General features: G+C 41.9%; 1 protein-coding gene across 2 annotated transcripts; it reads left to right on the top strand.

The window, feature by feature from the left end:
* Nucleotides 1-2,649: 2,649 nt before the first annotated feature.
* gpcpd1 (glycerophosphocholine phosphodiesterase 1) lies at nt 2,650-26,354 on the top strand. Of its 2 annotated transcripts, none has more exons than XM_079526938.1 (21): nt 2,650-2,686; nt 3,292-3,423; nt 3,968-4,052; nt 4,999-5,089; nt 6,036-6,120; nt 9,028-9,103; nt 10,149-10,193; nt 10,526-10,649; nt 12,263-12,506; nt 12,842-13,004; nt 13,643-13,772; nt 13,893-13,947; nt 14,642-14,734; nt 15,388-15,465; nt 15,714-15,753; nt 16,075-16,133; nt 16,357-16,422; nt 16,732-16,868; nt 17,670-17,805; nt 18,160-18,320; nt 23,369-26,354. In XM_079526938.1, the coding sequence occupies exons 3-21, from the start codon at nt 4,004-4,006 to the stop codon at nt 23,565-23,567; spliced, it is 2,031 nt and encodes a 676-aa protein (XP_079383064.1). In that variant the 5' UTR covers nt 2,650-2,686; nt 3,292-3,423; nt 3,968-4,003; the 3' UTR covers nt 23,568-26,354. The 2 variants fall into 2 exon arrangements, with proteins under 2 accessions (XP_079383064.1, XP_079383065.1); XM_079526939.1 differs by lacking the exon at nt 2,650-2,686 and adding an exon at nt 3,097-3,213.

Genomic DNA, 26,354 nt, shown 5'->3' with positions numbered 1-26,354 from the left:
GTCTACAAGCTCACTACGTGTCAATGTAGATTGGCTAGTTGAACTATTCAAAAATGTTTTTCAAAATAGTAAAAAAAAGGCAAAGAAGTTTAGGGATAAGGGGTTTAGCGGTGACAAAAAATGGAGCCCTTAGACTGGCAGCTCTGTTTGTGGATATGTGGACCCCCCAGAAACTTGAAGTTGGTGACACCGTCACGCTCCACCTCCACACCATCGGATAGGAGCATGCTGCCCCACCCCCCCCCCCCCCCCCCTCTGCTCCGTTTGAAGTCCACAACCAGCTCCTTTGTCTTGGTGGTGTTAACTTAAGGGCGAGGTTGTTCTCAGCGCACCACCTCACCTGGTGTTGTACTTCCTCCATATAGACACGTTCATCGTTGTGTTTGATGAGGCCAATCACTGTGGTGTCGTCTGCGAACTTGATGACATGGTTTGAGCCATGTACAGGTGTGCAGTCGAAGTTGAAGAGGGAAGAGCCGGACTTACCGTTGGGCTAGGGTGGGCTGAAGCCCGGGGGCCCCCGACTAGGGGGGCCCAAAAAAAAAAAAAAAAAAAAAAAAGTTTTTTTTTTTTTTTTTTTTTAAATTATAAAATTGTAAAGTGAAATCCAATTCAAGTGAAATGTGTGTATTGTTATTGTATTTAGTTGTATTATGGTTAAACCATTGAGAGCTTCTGCCTGCCTGCCTCTCTTTTTAGGGGCCTGGGTACCCCAAAATGAAAACAAAATAGCCCAAATTTTTTTCGGCCTCGCGGCTATGCCGCTCGGCCAAATCGCGGGACGCACGGCTTCGCCGCGCGCCCCAAGGGGGGCCCTCAAATTTGCTCCAGCCCGGGGGCCCTCAGCAAGGTAAATCCGGCTCTGAGTCTGAGGGAGTAGAGGAGGGGACTAAAATGTAGGGCTGTAGCAATGGCATCCTCCTTGCTCCTGTTTTCCCGAAAGGCAAACTGGAACTGGTAGACGGTGGGGGACACAAATGTGCCATTTGTCCCCCAGTAGAGTTACGAAGTGTATTGTCAGCAGAGAGTAGGTATAGATCAACATACCTCTTCCTCCCCAGGTCTGCAGTCATGGGTGTTCATTAGGGAAGGTTCATAAGGTAAAGGCAAAGATGAACAGTGCCCAGAGGAGTACTTCATGTTCTGTAGCTTCAGTTTCATCCCCAACAAACAGCCCACAGAGCAGAGGCGTTCTCTGGTCCACGGTCTATATAGGCTACTATTGACTTCTTGTGTTATATGCAATTTATTTGGTCATAAATGCGGTGGTTTTGCATTAGGCTCATAGCAGCGTTCCAGAGAGTGTGATTGTGTGACGTTGTGAATAATATGGAAAAGAAAATGTTGTGACAGTATATTATTTTCTTGTGTATATTTGATTTGAAATGGCATCAATAATAGCCTAAATAATTACTTGTATATTTGTGATATTTGTATATATTACATTCCTACACATACACTACTGCACATATGATACAAGTAATAACTTGTAGTAGTAGTAGTAACCCAGGTAGTCTCTTTTCCATGCACCACTTTCTTCCACAATTAAAAATGTGCACTTTTTAATATGAACACTGGAGGGAGCTATAGGCTAAAATTTGGTTGATGTAACCCAGCAACCTAGATACACCAGCCACACCAGCCTCACGCACGTGCGTAATACACACACACACACACACACACACACACACACACACACACAGTCACACGCACGCACACACACGCGCACGCACGCACGCACAGTGTTTACGTCGACTTTCTTTGACCCCTATATCTCCTACGGCTACTACACACATTCTGGGTGTTTAACAATACACAAAGGCCATTACCCTGCCTACTATCATTACAAAACCCAGGAGGCCTCTGATGAAAAATTAAATACGCCAAAGTATAAGGCCCAGGTGAAGGCATCAGCAAAATTGCCTCACAAAATTATGTCAAACGAACAAGCCCATGTGAGATGAATTATTGTTAGTTGTTAGTCAGTGACAGTCTGCTGAAGAAAATTAATGTCACTTAGTTTGTTTGACTGATCCTATCATCAATAAATCAAGCTTTAGTCAAGCTTTAGTTTATAGGGGACACTGGAGAGGTCACTTGAGCCTGGCCAAAGGCACATGACATGACCGACTCTTTTTGCTTTCACTGATGAGACAGAACATAATCTGCTGACACGTGGCAGAACCATGGGACCAACACATGTTACACTGAAATGGACTTATGTAACATCATAATTGTAAAACACACATTTGTAGGTCACTAGGACATTCTTAAAAAGTGGTCTTTTTGTGAATTCTCTATTTTGAATTCAAACGTATGTAGTTTAACCACTTGGTGCTTATTTCCCTTAAATAAACAAAAAAACATATATATTGAAGAACTTCAACATCCCCTATCATCCATTTATCAAACATTCTCACTATTTTCTCAACAGCAGTGAAATAAAAGTGCACAGGATCCAATGGCAGGAGATGATGAATTCCTAGTGTTGTAACTTGTAATAAACAGCTATTTTCGTTCTAAATTCTGAGAGAACCAAAACCAACCAACCAGATCATGACGCCCGATGTCAACAACACACTCCCTCCCACGCTCCTCCCACTGTGGGGGGTTCACTTCAAGCAAGCCTGCGACTGTCAAAACAAAATATGAATATTTCTTCAGCCGACGCCGATGGACTATTGAGGTAACGTTTATCAATATCTGTCCACTTTCTGTTGATCACCATGTTTTATTATCATTCCGCATCATTGTACACCATTTCTCTCTGACGACTGCAGCAGTTCGATAGCGACACGCGAGGTGTTAGACTGAAATGGGTGGCCTATTGAATTATGTTACTCCAGTGTTGTTTTTAATACGTATTTCTCAAAACACCAAATAAAATTTATTAGTTCATTAGCACCAATCTGATAAATTGGTGTTCCCGGGGCGTTTATTGTTACTGCTGGCGTGCCGCCGCACTGGAACCAAGTCCAACTTTCTGTCATCGCATCTTCGCATGTAACAGCGATACCCTCCCCCCTGAAGTAACAGTAATATAGAGGTCAACGCTTTCGGTGTAACGTTAGCACGCCTTTATCCAATCCGGCACAGGGCGGTATGAACCACACGTCGAACTACAGCATAATAACGGCCATCGCATCGTCGAGGGCCGTCGTCGCTACTCTGTTGTCGGGGAGAATTATTTCGGAGGGTCCGCATCGGCTAGAGGTTGATGTTAAAACGTGATTATTATTATCGTCGTGATAACAGCTTCAGTAATGAAAATGACTCTTTAACTAACCGCAGGACAACAATGGCTGGTGGTGTTGTTGGGGGAGCGACCAGTGAGCGGTGTTTCCACTCCGACTGTTGTTGCCTGCCAGCAGGATCATAAAGCCTGAGCCAGCAGAGCCTCAGCCACCTCCGAAAGATACAGAGGTAAATAAATGTACATCTCAACTCGAGAAATATAAAGCTATAAATGTGTAATATCTATCACGTTTTATGTAATCTAATCTAAACGTGCAAAAAAAGTATACACCATCCGCCAATGCTTTAGCAAGCCTACTCCAGTTTTTGAATAAATGTAGGCCTAAAAAGGATATTAGTTAATTGCTAGATTTGCTACAGACAAAAACGTTATCTTGGACTTTGATTACATATTGCCTATAATCATGTAAATGTCATGCCTGATTATGCTGTAAATGGCAAACACTTTTGTGAGTTTATAGTAGTATACTGTATTATTACCACACAGACAGATATAAAGTTTGGTGTTTTTGCGCATCATCACCATTTGGTCCTAGTACAAGCCGTTCTAACGTAAATGAACATTTAAACAAAGTTGTTGACAATAACCTTTTGCCACGCACAACTATACAGCTGCTGCTGCATGTTGATGCAGAACGATTCCAAGTCATTATTGCAATTGGGAATTGATTGATTTCATGAGAGTTGACATTGGAATGCTTTCCTCCCCCAGCTGGTTTGAACCATAAATCTGCCTGAAAACATCAATATGGAAACCTGTCAATTGACTCTAGTTGTGAGAGGAGACACTTCACCAGGTATGAACATTTTAAACATAAAGGACAGTTTGTCCTTTGCCGCAAGCAACTTTACTTTTATCTAGACGGGAGAATGCATATTAATGGCCATTACATAAATGCAATGTAAATACACCGGATTTAGAAAAAATGCTAATTTCCATCCGCAGTCCCCACATAAAAAACATAAAACAAAACAAGGAAACAGTATACCTTTCATTAGGAAACAAAGCATTTAAAAACATACATACACAAGGAAAGTACAAAGGTGTAAAGTGCAATTTATTAGCAGCGTTTTTTAAAGGGTGATACAGATTTGTAACTTGGATATAGAGATACCATCTCAGTTGTTTGTGGCGATTTATACTTAGCTGTATGAGTGACACAGTCGTACAACAAACTATTTAAGACTCATCTTTGCACGTGACTGAAAGTATCGTATACTGTACTATACTTACCTAATGAAGGAATTGGCATTTAGATCGTACAGTTGCCAACCAAATGATGTAGTCTTGGGAAATGCAACTTTGTGCGTCTAAGGGACATTTTCATGCTGCTTTTGAAATTGTATTGTTTTTTTGTTTTTTTTAATGTTCTGTTTATTCATTTTTTGTTTTTTACAAATATAGAAGTAAATTGAGAAATACAAACAGAGCAACAAATACAAAAAAACTTAAACGCAAACAACACACAAATTCCAAATCAAGACAACCAAAGAACATTCAGAACAAAACAAAACAAAAAAAATACATATATATATATATATATATATATATATAAAAATAAAAACCCACTCCAATATAGTCAATGTACAAAGCAGTTCTTGGTCACAAACATCATCCAGACAAGACAGGTTGGCTAGTCAGGCGACGAAATTGCATTGTAGTAATGCAAGTAATATGATTTACTTTCGAGCAGTTTATTGTTACAACTAAGGTAACAAGTAAAATGGTGTGGACTTTTGTAGGTGAGGTGATAGCTGTGGTGGGTAGCTGTGAAGCCCTTGGTAGCTGGTGCCATGCGAGAGCTGTGCCTTTGCAGCCTGTTGGTGATACAGGGTAAGTGAAACATACAACAAACACCCCGAGCGGCAAGGACGGAGTTCTCCGTTCAATCAATTAGTAACGCCCAGCGCTCAGGACGGAGATTATTGATATCAAAATCGATCGCATCGCTCCACAGGCTGTTGCGCAACATTCAATGTTATTTTCCGGTGGGACGTCATCGAAAATGTCCCCCCCCATTTTAGCAGACGAGACCGAAAATCTTAAAAGGTGAATAACTCTTGATCTAAATCATTCCGTCCAATTCTAAGCAAAGATTATCTGTTAGACGGCCCATCGCGGTCCCGTCGCTAGTCGTGTTAGAATTAATCATACCTCCCGTTGTTGTTGTTCGCCTCAGGAGTGTTTTGGCTACATCTAGCTACTTCAGCTACATCCGGGATAGCACCTGGTCCGTCGCTAAATGTGCTCCGCTGCTGTAAATCGCTGGGCGCTCTGATTTAATGGATTAAATAACCCTGGGCGATTAGAGTGTTTAAGTGAACCTCTCGGGTACAATTTTGAGATATTACCAATTTACCAAACACTGGCCACATAGTTGCCAGCTTTGACCATCTTCTTTTTTGAGATATTGTATTCTTTCTTATCTCGGTTTATGGCTTGAAGTCAAAATTAGTCTGGTTACGAAATTGTGTCCCTGACGGATACTTTATTTGGCCAAACGTGTCGGCCAATATAGGACTTTTAAACAATATTTAAATAAGTGTTTGTCAAAGAAAGAAAAAAATCTGTTGTAACACACAAAAAAGTTATCTTGAATATAAATGTCATGCCTCCGATATGAGTTTTAAATTCTTTCCCCAAACTAAAGATATTTCTTTTGAGTAATCTGTGTGTGTTCTGTACTGTTGGTATTTGTTCAGAATGAAATCCATACAGGACAAGATCCGTGACCCATTCTGGCTCTCATTTACAAAATGTTGGTTGTTTCCTCTAACAGCGCCACGTGGAGTAAAACTATCACTGTTCCCAGGGGAGCCGGGTCAAATTACCGTTATTTCAAAGGTTTCTTCCTGGCATCAAAGGTGAGCAAAATGTGTAGTGTCACACAACCTAGCAAATGTATACCCCCCTCCTCCCAAGCTAATATCATTATCTAATGGTATTTTATGGAGCTGTTGAAGTCACTCCCTCATTTGTACTATGTGTGTGTCGATTGTGATTGTCCCTTTTCAGCTCATTAGCAAGAAGAGGATGAGCAGGTTTTACTCTACTGTTGGTTTTGTACACTGTTGTTATGTTTGTTTTATTGCCATGGAAGATTTGCATATACTGTATTAAAGGAAATTCTTCTTGGCCCAAAAGTTTAGGTCGCTTTGCTCTCCTATTAGGGCTGGGCGATATGTACAAAATCAAATATCACAAAAGTTTGACCAAATATCTACTATTGTTATTGTCATCATCAATAATGCCAATATAATAACTAAGTGGGCAATAAATGCAAATAATTGAACAGCTAGAGAAAATTACCGTACATTACTACTGTAATAAATCCTTTAAAACCAGGAAAAGACAACAACTTTGCCATATGATATTACCGTGATATTACAATATCCAAAATCCCAGACGACATCTAGTCTCGTATCGGGAGGATATTGATATTATAATAAGTTGCCCAGCCCTAGTTCACATGGTCTTTGCGTCGCGTTCCCCACATTTGTGTTTGTCCTTCCTGGAAGTGAACCTATGTCATTCTGTAGTATGCATTACCCTGGGCTGGCTGCCAGCTGGTCTGCTCAATCATAGCACGTGCCACGTGAGCTTCTCCCATGTGTACCAGAGAGAAGGCTACAGCAAGAATACTCACTTGCATAACCAACATGCCAGGGGTAGAATGTCTTCTTGGGGAAATAAAGAGCGTGGGGTAGAGAGATACGACGTAAGAGCGAGAGTGATAAGAAGGAAACTTGGCAGGCAGACCGGTAACAGCTACCGTTTTCCTCGAATGTTGTTGTTGCCTCGAGGACATGGTGACATTGCTTATGTCTGGTTCTTGGTTCGTTTTCTCTCATCCATGGGTAGAGCTGACACCAGGACAGATAAGGAAGCAGTACTTTTTGCTGCCATGTACTTGTTTGAACTGGTTTCTTTTTTTCTCCCTTTTCTGAGAATAACTACTTTAAGCCTAAAGTCTAAAGCCTGTACTGTTCTCATGTCATCGCACTGGCCTACTTTTAAAAGCTGAACGGACGCTAGCTAAAGCTTAATCCATACTCTGTCTCTGTCGGTGGTACTGTATGTGCTGAAAATATCCGATCTACAAGAGATGTGAAGTTGTAGATTGGCTACTTTCCTCATGCGACACATCATATAACAAAATATAAATCAGGCATTAGGTTCTATTTGTGCTTTTGGGGATTTATTTTATTTTTATTTTTTTGGGGTGTAAGGGCTTAGTAGCAATGATAAAGGCAAGTGCCAAACCCATTATTCATTCACTCAAAAAATACTCAGTGGTTCACAGTCATAATCCAGGCCCTGAGGTTGTTGAACCACAGACCTATGGTATATGTTGGATGAAAATAAATAAAGTTTCTTAATCAATGTGTTCACAGTCACACCTTGTATAAAGGGCAACATAGAATGTAATTGAAGCTATGATTCTAATTTTATCCTTGATTGTAACTAACAAATTCGCTTTCCAGGTTTCAACCTGTGGATAAGCCTAGCTGAGGTGGGGGATTGTTGCCAATACCACTTGTTCATTCCTAATTCATTTCTCACCCTGACTCTCCAGATACAATGAATTTATGAATGAATACATCTATCGCAATATAGTAAATCAATCACCAATGAATATGATATGTACAGTCTACCAACAATGAGTAAAATGGTGGATATTTTCACTGTCTATTAACAGTCTATGAACCCTGAGTATATGAATGAATATACTTGTACAGTCTATCAACAATTAATACAGATGTGTGACAAATTAAAGGAAAAACCAACAAAGTGTGGGTGACCACAAACCCGCCAGATCAGCTTCATTGTACCGTGGCACAGTTTATTAACTGGAAGGATAGACACCAGTCAGACACCATCATCAAAACACCAAATTAGGGAATGTATTGAACACCTCGATCAATTGGGTTGAGATCTGGTGACTGCGAAGGCCATAGCTATAGCGTATGATTCAGATCATTTTCATAATCATTTGTAAAATCATTCAGTCAGTCATCATGTCCCTGATGGGAATCATCAGGATATTAAATGTTTAATCATAAGATAAGGGTGATCACTCAGAATGACTTTGTCATTCCACACATATTGCCCCCCGTCATGACCCCAGCATATAGAGCCCTCACCATTGGGGTCAAGCATTCATGCCTGTGTAGCGTGTACACAACACAGGCACTCGCCCACCTGTGGAGATGACCACAGATGACCCATCTGTCTATATGACTTTTCTTTACACATCTCTGTAGACCAGCGCCTATGGGGGGTTTGCACCACTGATGAACATACACATTTATGTTTGTCTCTTTGTAACAGGCTTTGTGTACTGCAACCCAACTGTAACATCCCTGTCGACAAACTGTTCTTGCTGACACAATCTGACTGATCACATCCTGCATTGACTGATGTCTTTCTCCCGTAGATCGAAATGCAGATGTAACTTTAGTCGCAGTTACTATGGAAATACTAGCCAGTTGCGCAGTCTTTGTGACTGAAGCTCCTGCCATCTGCTACAATAATAAACCCTCTTTCAGTCACTTAGATCCGTTCCTCTTAACATCTTGATCAGAATTTGTATACATAATATGCCACAGATGGGCTGTGTATTATGCAGTACACGTGTGGATGGAAGCATCTCCATTTGTTATGTTTCTCCACTCATTTAATCAGGTTTTTCCTTTAATTTGTCACATGTCTATAATGAATGAATACGTGTATAATGAATATATATGAATACCTAAATATTGGAATTGCAGAGTACTGGTGGTCCCTGTCAAGTGATAGTCAATAAGTGGGAGACCCATCAGCAACCGCGCACTCTGCGCCCCACAGGTACAGCACACGAAAAAACGATGATATTGTTGGGTTTGATAACGTTGCCCCACACAGATACCACCTTCCCTTGTAGAGGGTGCATCGATGTTGCTCATAAACCACTGATTCGGGGTCAGATTTTGCTCACCGCGCCCCCGCTGATGGCAAAGTTTATTTTGGGGAATAGGCACATCTGAGCTTACATCAGTTCTTTTACTTCTTTAAAGTGCTTGATATATACTTCATTGAGCATGGTGTCGCACACCAAACATAACTGATCTACAAGCTCACAACGCGTTGTGCTGTGTCACGTTTTGAGCTTGTATATCGGCTATGCAGCTCAGCATAAATCCGGCTTAAGGGCAACTTCTTTGTTTAGGGCGTACTCTACATTGTACATCCTACTGCCCTGTTTCATGGAAATGGAAGCTTTGGCGAGGTGTGCTTTTGCTCGGGGTGGTGGGGTTGGCTTTGTTGTTAAAGCTGGAACAATCTAGAGTCATAGAGGAAACACTATTGTAAATACAGGCGGATTCCTCTGGTGAACACTATTGTGTTTAGGACTCCCTCTGACAAAGGTTTTTTAGAAACACAGCTTGATAGGAAAAAATCTCATGCTGTGTGTACTGTGTAGACATGTCCCCTGCCCTGCGTATTGTCCCCTCTCACCCTGGACCCTGTCACCCCATCCCTTTTTTCTTTAGTTTTTACCCCCTTCTTGCAAATTCCTCAGAGGACCTTGTGTTTTACGACTATTATAGTTGTCATCTGCCAGCAGATGCTTTTCTTTTCTTTGAGAATTCAAACCTGTTGCAATTAGTAGACTCGTTAATGAGCTCTATGGAGCTTGCTTTTGAGTCTGAATAGTGTTATTAACCACTCCGCAAGTAACTTCACCAGTGTTGTAGTAGGTTGATCGTTCAGAATTCAATGAGTGAAGCTTAAAGAAATGCCATCAACCACTAAAACTGATGGCAAATAAATTCTAATTCAGACCCACAAGTTTTAGTGGTTGTTTAAGTGTCTACTAAAATTCTTCTAATATATTCTTTCCTCCTTGCAGATGCACTCATGTGCAATGTTGATGATGGCCAGTTTGGTGTTCACAGTAAGTTGAAGAATACACGGTTAACTCCACCGTCATTTATAGTATGAGTCATTGAACAACCACTGTCTTGACTAATGCTCCATAAGTTATCAATTCTAAGCAGCACATTACGTGTCTTCAAAATGACTCAGTCTTGCTCTAGGTCTAGGAGCTTGAATACCATACCAATGACCTTTTTAAGCTTTTAGAATTCATGAGGTTTCATGGTCAATGTTCTAGCCTGTCCTTTCTTATTCTCGTCAGTGTGGCCAGATAGATGGGTAGAGCTCATGGGAGCTATTGGGTGTCTTTCTCACCAACCCTTCCCTCCCTGTACTCCGCCCTACCTGCAGGTGGTGTAGAGTGTATAGACTCTGGGTGGCTGACATGCCAGACAGAGATTCGTCTACGTCTGCACAATTCGAAGAAGTCTCCAGTATCCATCACCAAGAAGAAATACAAGAAGTCTCGCTTCAGGTAAGCTGGGGATGGAATTCAACACCACCACTCTCTGAAGGTCCGCACTGAAAAGGGACATGAGACTGTTGTAATGGAGCATAACTGACTTAAATGCTCCCGGACAACTTCGGTAATGAACAGCCTAAATGGTGTTGCACTCCATGAGAAAAAAATAGTAAAAAAAAACCTCTCACTTCACATCCGTGTGAAGTGAGGGGCGCTCTTATCATCATACATAACATAATCTCATTCTGGTTATGCTTTTCAAAGGTCAGTTTCTAGTGGAAGAAGTTGAAATATCTGATCTTGAAACATCTTACAATTTACAATTTAGGCATTTAGCAGACATACATCAGCATGGCATACATCACATATATAAAAAGTAGTAATCTTAAAAGTGGGCAGAAGTAGACAAAGGGAGAGAAATCAAATTCCATTTCCAGTACTGATTTTGTAAATAAGTGCATCGAATTACAGAAACATAGCTCTTCACAGTACCAAAACGTGTAAAAATGTGTCGTGAAAAGTTATTGGAATTGGAGGGGCTAGTGCCCCTCAAAAATAGAGGAAAATTGTTTACGATTTGAAATCCTACTTTAGTGAAATTACGTTTTTTACACCCCACACACTTGTTTATTGGACAACATGAATTTATTGGAAAAGTCTAAAGCCAGCTCCACACTGCCCCGACGGTCGGCTGTCGCCAGTTGCGAGACTGTCTGGAGGACACTCCCGACGAGAAGCTCCCGTCGCTTGCCATCCATATCGACGCGTCGGAACCCGTTGATGAAGAACCGAACATGTCCGGTCGGTTGCTGATGTCAGGAGCGACGCTATCCATGTTGTAGTGATGAGGGGGATACATTTCTCCACTGTAGAGTGGACTTCTAGTCTGCAAGTCATGTTCAGGGCTGACTACTGGTGTAGTCACCAGTCTAATAAATAAGTCTCATTTAGTCCCGCACCATCCCGCAATTTTATCGTTTAGTCCCGCTAAACCAGCAATATTTGCATTGAGATCACACAAAAAATACATTCACCCAACCAGCTGCTGAGATTGAGCAGGCGTGCACGAGAGTTGCACACAGTCACAGATAGATGGGAAGCGACTGGGCATATATTATAGGTAGGCCTATTATGCTATATATATTATATTATATTTATATTGTGTCACGGACAGAGAGAGAGAGAGAGAGAGAGAGGTGCTGCACGCAGCTGCGCACGCCTGTGCCCTGTGCGCTCATGCATGCGCTTTGCTCCGTGTTGCAAAAGAAGCAACTAGTTTCACTACTTGAGCCCTATTACATCAGCTATTTGTAATCATGAAAGCAAGCCAAAATAAGCAACTACACTTCAGAAATAAGCCCAAACTATAAAGCAACGGGCAACTATGAATATTAAGCTATGTTACAGGTAAACTAGCCCAAAGTCGCTTATAATTAGCAGAACTGGCAACAGTGCAAACCAGCGCTGGTGGCTGCTTTCTGCAATTTGCATCGGGGAAAATAATGTTTCGTTGGCAGACTTTTTTGTGCTGATAAAGAAATGCCAGTCTGTTGCAATCTGACAGTTCTTGGTGTTCTTGGTGTGGAGTGACCTTAAAGTCGTTTTTATTTCCTTTTCCTTCCCAGGATTAGGCTACAGTGGGAGGGCTTCGAGGAGGAGGGGGAAGAGGAGGAAGAGGAGCTGATCCACCCTCCGTCCTGGCACAAAATGTCCACCACTCTACAGACCAGCATGATCAGTAAGGACGGCTACAAGTCGCGGCACTTCCAGCCTGAGTGCGGATATGCCCTAGAGCCTTTCCAGTGGATGGAGTACAGCATCCACACCATGAACCCAGACAACCTGGAGCTCACTTTCGAGTTCTTTGAGGTAATGACTTTATCTGATTCACAAGTGTCCGTAATTAACCTATATCCTACAACCTGAATCAATAGACCTGGGTTGAAGCCAGGGATCATTAAAATGGTTAAAAATGATTTTGTGGGCAAGCTGGTAGCTTGCCCCCAAAAACATAACAATGCCCCCGGTTCAATTCCAGCTGGAGATCTATGTTGCATCTCTCTTAAATTGTCTACAGTTTCCAGTCTAATGCTGAAGAGCCCCAAATACATGCATCCTAGACCAAATATAGACTTTTAGACTGCATCTAATTTATCTGGGCAGATGTATGTTCAACATTGCGCTAATCTGATGTTTGTCTTCAGGAGGACATGGGTGAACATGTCGTCCAGGGGGACACTCACCCAGGTCATGTGGGTATAGCCATTCTCCTCTCCTCCACCTTCCTAGAGAGTGGCAAGGACATTGGAGTAGCCACGCTTCCCATCATGGGCCGAAATTCCAGACAGACCATCGGGAAAGTCAGAGGTGACGTTTTGCAGGACAGTTCAGATGCATTGATCACTAACGATCAATGTACAGTAGGACAGTTCAGGTGTATTGATCACTAACTATCAATGTTAGACAGTTTAGAGACATGATTCAATACTGACCAGTGACCACCACTAACAATCGGTGACGTACAGTTCAGACACATTGACTGATATTATCTGGCTGCAGGTGAAAAAAAAGTGACCCACCCAGCCTGTATTAAAAGGATGCCTTTGTATGAAGCAATCAATCGAATAACATTAGCGGATTTGAGTGTTATCAACCCATATCAACCATTAGGTTACTTATCAAGCTCATTTAATGGAGCCATTAGGCTCTAGTGGAGCAGAGACGTTGTTGTTGTTGTTGTCAGCCATTGTCCGACTATTACTAACCTTAAATCTAACCTTAACGCTAACCTCTGTCTTAACCGTCTAGTAAGTACCCTAACCTCTAACTTAATGTTTTTGCTTCGGTGGCAGCAATTTCACTTCTGTGATTCTTAATCGCAGCCATAAACTCCAGTAGAGTCTACTTGCTCCATTGCATGTTCTTGATGAGTAACCTACTGGTGATTATGGGTTGATAGCATTCGAAGCGGGGGATAACGTGCTCACTTCTTGTTTGCCTTCCAGTGGACTATCTGGTGATAAGGCCCATCCAGCGCCTTCAGTGTGACATGAGTGCCTCCTTCACTAAATACTGGAAAAAGAGGAGTGCCCTGGATGTTGGCCACAGAGGAGCTGGCAGCACACACGCAGCCAAGTAAAGCATGAACACACAAAGGCGCACACACACACACACACACACAACGTGCTTATTACCTGATATACAGTATGTTGTTATATTCATGTACGTGTATTGTTCGATTTCTGTTTTTTACAGGCACCACAAAGTCAGGGAGAACACCATATCCTCATTCCAAAGCGCTGCCAACCATGTAAGTTAACCACTTAAAATCCCTATTACGCTTTGTGGATGATTTTGTCGCGCAGTGAAAATAGCCGATCTATGCACATTGCAAGCTTGTAGATCGGCTTGTGTGAAGTGAGGGGCACTCACTGTGGCTGCCACATGACGTCACAGGGCGCATGCTGATTTTTGAGGGGGCATGAATAAGACAAATATTAAAAGTCCATAGACTTGGCTGCCAGACGTTGGAGGGGCTAGCGCCCCTTAACAAATTAACTGCTCGTGACGGAACGTTCTGCCAATTATTTTTGCTTGGCCTTTCCTTCTTCAGTGATCCTAGACAGGTTTCACGCACGCACACTGCCGTTCACTTCTTGTATACAGGCAGACTAAAAAGCTGAATACAAAATAAAAAGTAATAATTTAAGGATTTTTGCCTAAAATAGGGACACCAGGTTGAATGTGGTCTTGGATGCTTTGCCTTATCAATCGTATGAAATCGCCCAAACACAGCCAGGTCTCGAACAAAGATAATATGTCTGTCTGAAACATACCATGCTCGGAACACAATATGTGGCTTGTGAAGAATGGGTCCAAGTTTTACTTTAATCTGTGCCCACATGGTCACTTCTGGTCTCCTAAACCCATGTGACACGCATATAGGAAATCAATCAATCAATCAATGTTTCTGTGGTCGTGATGTTATATTTGTGTTCCCGCAGGGTGCTGCCTATGTGGAGTTTGACGTTCACCTCTCCAAGGATTCCGTCCCCATCGTTTACCATGATCTGACCTGCTGTATCTCCACCAGGAAGGTAACATTCATGGACTTAAGGCTTTGTTCAGACTGCACGCAAATCAGAAATCTGATCTTTTGTTTTTACGCACTGATTGACTGTGCACACTGTTATTTGCAAGCAATCAGATTAGATTTGTGCAATCGGATGTCGTAGACCTGTCTACATTGGTTGCTGTGTTAACAGCATGAACATTGGCAGGGGTAATGCCACACCAGAAATCAGATTTGGGCTGCCTCTAGGAACATAGCCTCAGGAATGGGCCTGGGAACAGTCTCCCCTGAGAAGATGAATTGAATGTCAAGGCATCGAGAGGTTTATCGATGACACCACCCTTGACTCTGCACCAGTACACACAATTTAATTTATCCAGAACAATGTACATCCCAGCTCTCCATCTGCCAGGCTCTAAGATAAACATTAAAATGGAGTTTGGCTGGTTGAAGACCAAGCGAGCTGAGGCATTTTGGATCAATTGGAGAGTCTTAAGTGCACATGCCGGTAGGCCAGTAAGGAGGGAGTTACAATAATCAAGTTTTGACATGACTGATGTCTGGATAAGGAGCTAGAAATATTTCCCATGAAACCACAAGTAGTATTACTTGTTTTACTTGTTTTGTGTCTGGCAAACCCCAGCGTTATTTATCATCATCATTTATACTCTGTGACAGAAAAACTCCAAGACTTCTCTGGAGCTGATTGAGGTGCCAGTGAGAGACCTGACCTTTGACCAGCTGCAACTTTTGAAGGTGATTGAATTAATAATTGTATTGTGATAGCACCTTTTCTACTTAACATACAGTAAGTAGAAATATATTCTCTACCCAATCTAGTCTAGATCCTCTATCTAGTAGTTCACTGGTAGAAATGTTGTTTTATGCATTAGAGACCTGGGTTTGAATCCCAGGCAGGACACACCTTTCGGCTTAAGAAAATAAATGTGTACAAAACATTAGCTCCAAGGTATTGATTGATGATTTGTTGATTTGTTTTCCAGCTGGTCCATGCCACTGCCATCAAAGTGAACGATCCCAAAGGTACACAACTGTTAATTAGATTAGATTCTCATTTCTGATTTATACATAATTGTATGACGGTGGCTCTTCTCTGATCGCCACCGTCATACAACGGAGTATAAATGAAGCATTATAATAAGCCATTGCACCGCTGTTGCAGCAGGGTCTTTGATTTACCTCTAGGCTTGATGCATATGCTTTCGAGCCGTGGGCTTTGTAAGATCAAAAGAATGGCTCGAATCCAGGCCTTTTGTTCTGATGAAAGATGGCAATCTTCAGCAGCATGGAATTTATCACGTGTGTTGACTTAAAGTCTCTGGGAACCAACTGTTTGTCCTTCAGATTTGATGGATGACGAAGAAGAAGTTGATGAACATCAGCCCTTCCCCTCGCTCTCGCAGGTAAATAACTGCTTCATGGCAACAGATGGCTGCACGCTACTTAAGTAAAGTAGTTGCTTGTTATGCATCAAGCTTTGCTTTTGCTCTCACAACGACCATTAAATGATCTGAGAGACGTGTACATTCATAATGTAATAATTCCTCAGCTGGTCATTGAGGCTTCAGACTGGTTCTATTCCCGGTTCCTCCAACACCGTATTATTATTACATTTCTGTTCTCTAGATCTTCGAAGCTGTTCCTGAGCATGTTGGCTTCAACATTGAACTCAAGTGGATCTGCCAAATGAAGGTCAGTTCTACCTTGAGAGTCCATTCAATGACGATTAGTGTGTTTGTACCACTATTTCACTATTTTCTATTTGTAGAAAAGGATTTAAATGTGTTGTGATCAAGTATTTGATATCTAGAAATACAATATATACTGCTACTACATGTGTTAATTGTGAATTTATTTTGACTTGTGTCCTTTTTATTTCAAAATGTAATTAGAGGATGAACTCCTCCAGATGCATCATCTCGTTTTCAAGGGGTCCTCACATTTAAGCTATGGTTACTCTGCATTGTCCTTACTAGGTGTTACCTTTTTGTTTATTGACAGGATGAGTCGTGGGACGGCAATCTGTCATCCTACTTCAACATGAACAGTTTCCTGGATGTCATCTTGTCATGCGTCCTGCAGAAAGCGGGCAAGAGACGCATTGTTTTCTCTTGCTTCGACCCGGATATCTGCACCATGTAAGATGATATGATGATATGATGATGATATCTGCACTATGTAAGATGATATGATGATTATGATGATGATATCTGCACCATGTAAGATGATATGATGATTATGATGATGATATCTGCACCATGTAAAATGATATGATGATGATATCTGCACCATGTAAAATGATATGATGATGATATCTGCACCATGTAAGATGATATGATGATGATATCTGCACCATGTAAGATGATATGATGATGATATCTGCACCATGTAAGATGATATGATGATGATATCTGCACCATGTAAGCGCTTTGGGCTACCATCACATTATGTTGTAGGCATGTAACGATACACTCAACTCACGATACGATGCGTATCATGATATGAGGTTCGATTTATATATACGATATATCGTTACATGCCTAGAACAGAGCATGTTCATGCCCTGGTCAGTTTACACGAATGTTCTTTTTCACGGTGCTGCTGCTCACTGTGATCACTTCCCAGATGGAAGGTTTTGCTGACTCAGCAGACCCTTTGTGGGAGAGAAAAACCTGTAGTGCAAATACAGTGTGCATTCAGCACTTTAGTGTTTAGTATTTAGTACTTAGGTGTTAACAACTCTCCAGTCCCCAGCACACAGCTGAAATACACCTTCCTGTTGGTTACCGGTTGGCATGGCATCTCCAAATCTAAGAACAAATGAAGATCTAAGATGTTTTGTTGTTGTCCTTTGTACGTTCATTTAGTCATTTGACTGTGTGCCCAGCCTTGGGTCAACTCTGTTATGATAATTGAGGTCCTGTCCTCTTCCCCCTTAGGGTGCGTCAGAAGCAGAACAAATACCCCATCCTCTTCCTGACCCAGGGTATCACAGACCTCTATCCCGAGATGATGGACATCCGCTGCCAAACTACCCAGATTGCCATGAGCTTTGCAGAGAGCGAGAACATCTTGGTAAGCGGTACTGGTGCTAACGGAGCAATTCATCTCTCTTTTTGACATTCAGTGTGCAATTTTACACCCATTGGCAGCATACTGAAATCTTCTGCCTGACAAGCGAATACCACCAGTTTAAAATGTCAATGGGGGTGACAGAGAGTTCACAGATAAAGCAAACGGACTCCTGAACTGCAGTTTATCCATGACGTATCAAAGCACAATCAATAAGGATATTGATTGGATGGGTGCTGCCCAGCTGTCCTTATTGATCATTCCTCTGCTCTGCTCCTCTCCCATCCGCCCAAATCGCTGCTACTCATCCATCATGCTGTATTATGATTCATTCTTCTTCTTTTCCTGTCCCTCCAGGGCATCAGCGCTCACTCCGATGAGCTTTTGCGGAACCTGAGCTACATCCGCGAGGCCCAGTCCAAAGGACTGGTGGTGTTCAGCTGGGGGGAGCACAACAACGACCACGACACCAGGACGATGCTGAGAGAGCAGGGGATTGACGGGCTGATCTATGACAGGTAGGTCAAGCAGAAACGTGTACATTTGTACAAGGCCTGTAAGACCTTAAGTCGTCGGATTAGTCGGATTTCTAACAGAGACTTGAGCACATGACACTGTATATTATTAGGTGCCTTATTATGGATTTATAATATTAGGTGCCTTATTAAGTAGCCTTGCCGAGCCATGAGGCCCATAGGGGCAGGAGAGCCATGAGGCCCATAGGGGCAGGAGCCTATCTCCTGTTTCTGTAGCGTGAGGCAGCTTGATGTACAAGTACATCAAGGACACGACGCTAGTATGTCGCAGGGATTTACCCCCAAGCCAACCCTTGATGCTGAGTGCCAAGCAAGGAGGCACTGGGTCCCACTGGGTCCCATAGTCTTTGGTATGACCCGGCCGGGGATTGAACCCCGACCTCCCAGTCTCTGGGCAGACATTCTAACCACAAGGCCACTGAGCTGGTCGCCTCATTATGTAACCTTATATTATTAGGTGCCCTTTACAGCTGAGGTTTGGAGGTCAGATGAATGCTATTTGTTAGATTATGTTAGAGTTGTAGACAGTCAAAGGTGAAGCATTGTGCTTAACTGCCGTTTTAACAGTAACCGAATATCGTTTGTTGGAACAAAGCCATTTGTGCGTTCTCCCTTTTGGTTGTGCGTAAAGGCACACCTGTTAGGACAACAAAAAGCAGTAACCCAAGTAACACAGTGTGTTGTTAGGACTGTCTGCCTGCCAAAAAACACATTCCATATCTTGCCAACACCATTGCCAGTGTCAGGTCAGCTAGATGTATAGATAGATAGCAAGGTGTGTTGTACCAAACAAGCTACAAATTATCAGGACTTGCAACATAGAGATACATGCCTGTAGTTTGAAGGCGGTATGTTAATGTTTATTTGCAGTACACATTACGTGGTCAGACGTTTGACACAGGGCTGTGGCATACAGAAATGTTCGTTCCAATGTTCAATGTGCCAAGAACAATTAAATTGTTAATCTTAATTATTCAAATTACAATTAATCGTCAATTACAATTTCATGATCGTGACAGCGCTAGCAGTATTTTAATGTTTATTGGCGGCACACATTATGTGTGCCGCCCTGTTTATTTTGGTTGCCTAGCAGCATACCCAGAATGTCTTTCACCTACCGCTGTGCCAAGCCACAAGCACTGCACACATCATGTGTGCAATCTGTACAAAACATAGGAATCTTCCCTGACTGGATATTTTGTTAGTTCATCTCGGGTTTGTTCCACTACCTCTGTTCGGATTTTAATCCCTCCGAAAGGGAAAGTTTGCCCTGGTAGTTCTGGCAATGATAACTACTCAGCCTCACACACATTGGAATAAACTTGAGAAACAAATAAATGTCTTTTAACTCTTTTTGTTATTTATTTTACCAAAACTCTTTCACACACAACCACACACACTCTCTCTATACTTGTGTACGGTTCTGGCCGACCCGTGAGTTGAGGCGCTAGCATTAGCCTCAAGTAAATAAACAACACATAGCTGCAGGCAGGCAGGTAATTTAACATTGGTCTCTACCAGTTGACAAACATCTCCGCACTGACTAAAAGACCAGCTTGCACATGCGCAGTAGCGTCCCTCACCAAAACATTCCCTCAAAATGACATATAAACACGGGTTCCAATAAAATACAGTTAAACATGCTCACCTTTCCCATGCAATAAAATTACCCCTAAACATACATATTTACCCAAATTATCCCCTCATTTTACTCCTGAGATAAGTTTGTAAACTTTAGTCCAGAATAATAAAACACAATGTCCTGTTAGCCAGGTGTGTGACCCCTTCTCAGCCACTAGAGGCACTCGTCCACCCATAAATAACCCCACAACCTCACACTAAGTTCAAACTTAGCCTAGTTATGCCTTAAATGCCATAAATGTCTTAAATGTCTCGAGCTACCGCTGTGCCAAGCCGCACGCACTGCACACATCATGTGTGCAATCTGTAGAGGTGTTTTACAAAATATAGGAATCTTCCCTGACTGGATATTTTGTTAGCTCATCTCAGGTTTGTTCCACTACCTCACACTAAGTTCAAACTTATCCTAGTTATGCCTTTAAATGCCTTAAATCTTTTTATGCATTACTAAAAGCCATTTTAAGCTATAACTAGGCTAAGTTTGAACTGGTGGTGCAACTGGCTCCAGTTCACCACCCTCAAACTAGAGCCCTTGTAGTCTATTATGCTGCGTTCACACGGGCAGATGCAAAGTCTACCATTCATTTTCAATGGAAGCCAGTGACATGAAGATGACCAGACGTTTGTAGCTGCTGCAAAAGCTACATGGCTACAAAGCTACAAAAAAGTTCAGCTGGTTTCAACTTCAGCTACAAAGATACAAAGCTACAAAAACTCTGTGTAGCTTTGTATCTTTTGTATCTTTTCCATCTGTCAGTGTGAACGCGACATAATGATGTGGCCTCCCTGTACAATGATGTGGCCTCCCTATCCAACCTTGAACCAACAATAGCCAGAGTTACTGTGTGTGCAGTTTGTGAATGAAGCCACACAAGCCACCGTGAAGCCACGCTGCACAGGCTGCCATGTGGACTGGTGTCGTGACAGTTTACAGTTAACACCTCATTTGGCTAAAATAGAGGTCTTCATAAATACTTCTCTCTATACCAACAATGGTGTTTCACAACAACAGTGTTTCACAACACTGTTCTTGTCAGGGAGGGTAGATTATGAAACTGTAATATTACATAACTCTGAACTGACAGGCGTTTGGCATGGGCCACCGCAGTTGGTCCATTATTCATTACCTAATGTTCGAGCATGTCACTGGACGATGGGTAAAGTTCTATAGCTAGCTCAGCAAAACGGATGCTTCCTCAAAGGAGCTCTCTGACCATGTGACCGGAGCTAAGCCACCTCAGCTCTCTCTCTTCCCCATACCATGAGACGGTGTTTATGTGTGAGCTGCGACCTACATTTTTCTACCCCTCTCATAGAAAGTTGGCCATAGGGATTAGGGAGTCAGGCCACCGATTGTCCGTTTGACCTACATTCTACGTCTCAGATGAGGCTGTTGCACCGTCCTCACGCTGTTGTCATAACTGTGCCTCTTTCTTTCAGAATTTGTGAGTGCGTGGTGCCACTGCCATATTTTGACTCAACTCCAGATGCCTGTAATGTCTCTCTGGTTCCTGGTTGTGTCTTTATTGATTTGCTTACTCACCACCGCCTTACGGTTGTTTTTGTTGTTTTTCTGTGTTTTGTTTGGTTGTTTGTTTTTGCTTTTGATGCCTTCTGCAAAACCACTGCCTGAAAGCACCACAGCTCAGCGCTTAACATTCAGCTGGAACAGAAGTGTTCCTTGACAATGATGCACAATGGTTGACTTCTCGCTGGTCTCAAACTTTGACTCTGCTGTCAAGACGGCTTGCTTCCCTGTTGGTTCTTTGATGAGATTCTCACAGTGGTTGGATGTCAAACAGCGATTTGATTGGTCAACTGCCCTGTCTATCATTTTGGGCACTCTTAAGACGATACATGTCCCCTCCCCTCCTGCTGGTTGATGCCATCATGCCTATGACTGATGTGTTAAGCTCTTTATCCCTGCTTGTTATGCATGCGATGATGACTGCTTGCAGAAGTACAGAGTGAATGGCTTGAGTAGCACAGGAAACAGGTCAGACTAGACCTGCTTCTTTTTAAAAGGTTGCCTGTTGACCTCAGGGTTGAAGCACTTTCCCTGAAGGCTAGCAGTAGCACCTCTTGTGTTTTAGTGATGAAACTGGATAGTGTGACACCGTGGTTTAACCAACGAGGTGACACTTAACCACGACGTGTAAACTTTTAACTGCTTAATTTAAGTGGGTGGATGGTCTCAAATAACCCCCAGTATCTTATAGAAAGCTGCATTTTGGCCTCATATTTCTAGCTATTCATTTGTCGGCATCTCGGAACAGGATGCCAACATGCCACGTACCTGTTCTACTTTTTCTTTTTCTTTTTTCACTTTTTTGTTTGTTTGGGGAGGATCTGATTGGTCTCATCTCCCATTTGGATTTATTTTAGTGTAATGTGAAAGCTAGTTGCAGCTATTGGACCATACTGCAGTTGTTAAAGGGACACTATCATAATGTTCTGCATTATCTCTATTTGTTGTTAGTTATTATTATTATTAGTGATAATGTTCCATTAGCAATCATAATACGGAGAAGTCTTCTGGTTGTTTCTGAAATGCCATTGACACTAATAATTCCAGGTTTTTAACTGCTTTAGCCTTGGTGGCTGACCTGTGACATTGACTTTGTTCATTGTGTTTATGGTAACATTTTCATGTAAGAAAATATAAAATATAAATCACTTTAGTGTAATGCGGTCATAGACTGTAGTGTATGGGCATGCAAATGCTCAGGAGAAAAGTAGGAAGACTAAGAACTACTGAAATAGACAGACACCAAAGGCATTTTCAGAATGCGTTGTGTATACACAGTACATAAATACTGTGGTCTCTATCAAATATAAGCTTCAATAATTACATGAAATGCACATCAGACGTGTGATAGTGTCTCTTAAATAAACCTTGGGTGCATGAAGGAATGTGGTTTGTGCCCTTTTCAACTGTAGCCTCTGTGATCGTTTGGAGAAGTGTTCATGTTTGAGTAGCCTAATGATAATGTAGATTATCTATTTTTATTGGGGATCTTATCCGAGTGATAAGATTCTTAATCGGTTGGAACAAAACCAAGTTAACCAGTTGGATGACATAACATTTTTCTGCCTACTCATTCATTATCGGATGTTGTACTGCTGCATCTTGCATCGATACTGAATTATGGTTATTGTCATTTTTCTAGCCTAAACTTCATTTTGTCAGCTTAGTTGTGTTTGCTTATTTTTGTACTGTACCAAAGGCGATATCCCTGCAATAGGAGGGATCAGTTAACGTTCTATGCTTTGACACAGTCGGAAAGGGAGAATGATTGAAAGCCATGACAAAAGTTTGACTTTGAAACCCTGTGTAACAAACTCTCTGTGACTGATTTACCCCCCCTCTGTCTCTCCTGTTATTCAAGGATTTGTGAAGACCTGGGAGAGCAGCCCAACATCTTCAAAGTAGAGGAGCAGCACTCTCTACGGGAGGTGATAACAGAGGAGACCATGAAGCATTGCACCTGTTCCTGCTACACCATCCCCTGCTCCTCCACCCCGTGCCCTACCTCCAAGGCTCGCGCAGGCAGCGCAGAGTCCGATTCCGGCCTCAGCTCCTCTTAAATCTTCTGCTCACTGCCATCACCATGTTCATGCTCACTTTTTTTTCCAGTTGACAATGCATCATTTTGTATATTTTATGCGCATAGCAGTAGATGGTAGACTGGATATTGGCGTTGAATAGAGTTGCTCCGATGCCGATGCCAGAAATGATGCGGCATAAAATGCCGGACCAGGAGTACGCAAGTCTATGCACCGGTCAGACGTCACGTCATTTAACGGGATGATAACTTATTATACTACACAGGCAAACAACACATGTGGTGCTAGCAGAGAGTGTAATGTCACAGGCATTCCTTCTCTGTATGTATTATTTCATGTTGTACAAAGGGTTCATGTTGTACAAATGTACCTGAGCCAAGCCATACAGTACAACCATGATTTGTAATTCAAATCACGACCATGCAGGGTTACACACAAACACAAACACACACACACACTGACATCAGAACGGCTAGCGGTATTGGAACATCTCTAACAACGGCCACATAATTGCAGGGTCCCTGGGATATGATTCCAGCAGCGTAGCTGTGTTGCATGTTGTTCCCTATGTACCATCAGCATCCTGTTTCTCTACAGTCTAAACACGGGCAACCTACTGGTGCCCGTTCATTCAGCCAAACTTCTGATTTACATAATTTTCTCGTGGCATCTGCGAAATGTATTATGCAGGGAAGTGAAATGGCTTGAGACAAGCTTTCGAATGCAATCAGTCTCATCCTTCTACGATGAATAGTTTAGTTCAGAAGTTCCGTATAGCAATGTGTTATTCACCACCAAATTGAAACATTATGAAAGATATTGAGTAAGAGATCTAATGTCATAGAAGGTTCCATGGCCTCCTGTTGTGATTTGAGGATGCGAGTAAGGTAGTGACATTCGCATGTACGTACTGTACACTGTACAGTACACACGGACAGTGTTACAATTTTGCAATCACTGCACAGCTCAACTAACCAAGCGCAAGAACTGCCTGGAAAAATAATCTGTAGAGCAACACTTTTTCAGTTAATTACTCAACTACTGCCTCACGTCCATGCTGGAGGCCAGGGCACTGAGGTTCAGGTGAAAAGATAAGCAATTCAGCACGAATATGTGTGTGTGTACAGGGGACAGAGTGGCATTCTGACGCACGCCATTCCAACTACGTGGCTTAGACGGTTAGGGATTGGGTTAGTAATGCGGCGAGTCAGAATGGCGATGCATCGGAACAGCAGGCTTCGGAATGCCAGTGTGTAACTGTGTATAGTACTTGGGTTAAGGCTGGAGCTAGTAAATATTTCGACTTTTTCCTATTCTACCGTGCATGGCCAAAGAGCAAGGACTCTTAACTTGAGCCGGCGTTCACTCCACTCCCCCAAATTGGGGAAAGTTTGTAATTTTTATAGATGTATTTTGACCATTCATAATGTACCGTCTCTCAAATATCAATTTTATTTTTGTATATTTTGAACCGTGACTTACTTGTGTTTTCTGTATAAGCCGGTATTGTCCACTGCAGCAAAACGTGTCTACAGCCTCAGTTCTCACAAGTAGTCTGTTACAAGTATTTAATTACCAAGTCAACATCATGGCAGCCACATGAATATTTGTGCCATTTTTTTATTTATTTTTCATGTGTTAGTTTGACCAACAGAGGGCCTGTTTCAGGAATCGGGATCACACATCATATTATCAATTTATCATACATGAAAAAAATCTACTCAAGGAATTCATAATCAAGATAATCATTTAGCCATTTTATTTTATGTTAATGTTAATTGACCCTTGATGTCATGATGTCTAATGCTGCAAGATTATTTTTGCTTTCTGTTTCCATCAGGATTGTAATTTCCTTCCTGCATATAACCAATACTTTTAAGAGTAATATTTATTGTATTCGAATAGCAACGGCTAGTGGCAAAACAAATTGACTAAAGTCACTAAACAATATCCAGCTCAATAGCATGGATATAAGGGACTTGATCATATGATTCCCAGTACAATGACACATCGCATTTTGCCATTAATGAAAGCTCACCTTTCAGTGGCTTGATGAACAGCACTTCTAAGGCACCTGACCTACAATCTGAGGCAGGGATTCTGTCTCACCGCTTGACTTGACTCCAATGGACTGTTCAAAACAGCCTATAAATGCATGCTCATGCTCCACACTGGGAATGTATAATTAGGTCCTTCAGATGATTGAATGTGTCCTAGATTGAGAAACACACTCAATCCTTTATAATAATTGTTATCGTGTACCTTTATCTGACGGGTGGGTGCGAGTGGGTGAAGAATGTTTTCTCTGCAACAGGGTTGGTAAATGGGGTACCTCACAGCCTTAAATGAGGAACTATCTACTCTTTCCATTTATTTCTCTTGCTGCTGCTGCTTTATTCTTCAACAATACCTCGATCAATTTATTTCACCAGACCAAAAGTTTTTTCTTTTCTCTGAAACAAACCCTTTGCTCGCTTTGCACTTTCAAAATCACCCATCATTTGACTTCCATTTGCTGTACGTCAAAATCATATTTTGGTCAAATATACATCTGGGAATATGCACATATACATGATATATATATTACAATGATGCATCTGTAGATCATACAAAGACATCTGTAGATGTATGTATACTGCCTGTGTTCCACTTGAGAGCTGTAAAAACATTTGTATGCATGCTTCTCAGATATGGATGAATAGCGAGAATGTATAAAACCAGTGTATCAGTAATATTACTGTTCTGAACACAAGAAATTAAATAAACGAAAATAAACACCTTTACAAAAAACAAAAATGGGTTTATTTT

This window comes from Electrona antarctica, assembly GCF_951216825.1.
Source record: "Electrona antarctica genome assembly, chromosome: 17".
Lineage (NCBI taxonomy): Eukaryota > Metazoa > Chordata > Actinopteri > Myctophiformes > Myctophidae > Electrona > Electrona antarctica.
This window is presented reverse-complemented; position numbering and strand designations above follow the sequence as displayed.

Coding starts and splice junctions, on each gene's coding strand:
- gpcpd1 (XM_079526938.1), top strand. CDS start 4,004: ATGGAAACCTGTCAATTGACTCTAGTTGTGAGAGGAGACACTTCACCA. Junction 5,090..6,035: donor CAGCCTGTTGGTGATACAGG/GTAAGTGAAACA, acceptor TTCCTCTAACAG/CGCCACGTGGAGTAAAACTA. Junction 13,773..13,892: donor GGCAGCACACACGCAGCCAA/GTAAAGCATGAA, acceptor TGTTTTTTACAG/GCACCACAAAGTCAGGGAGA.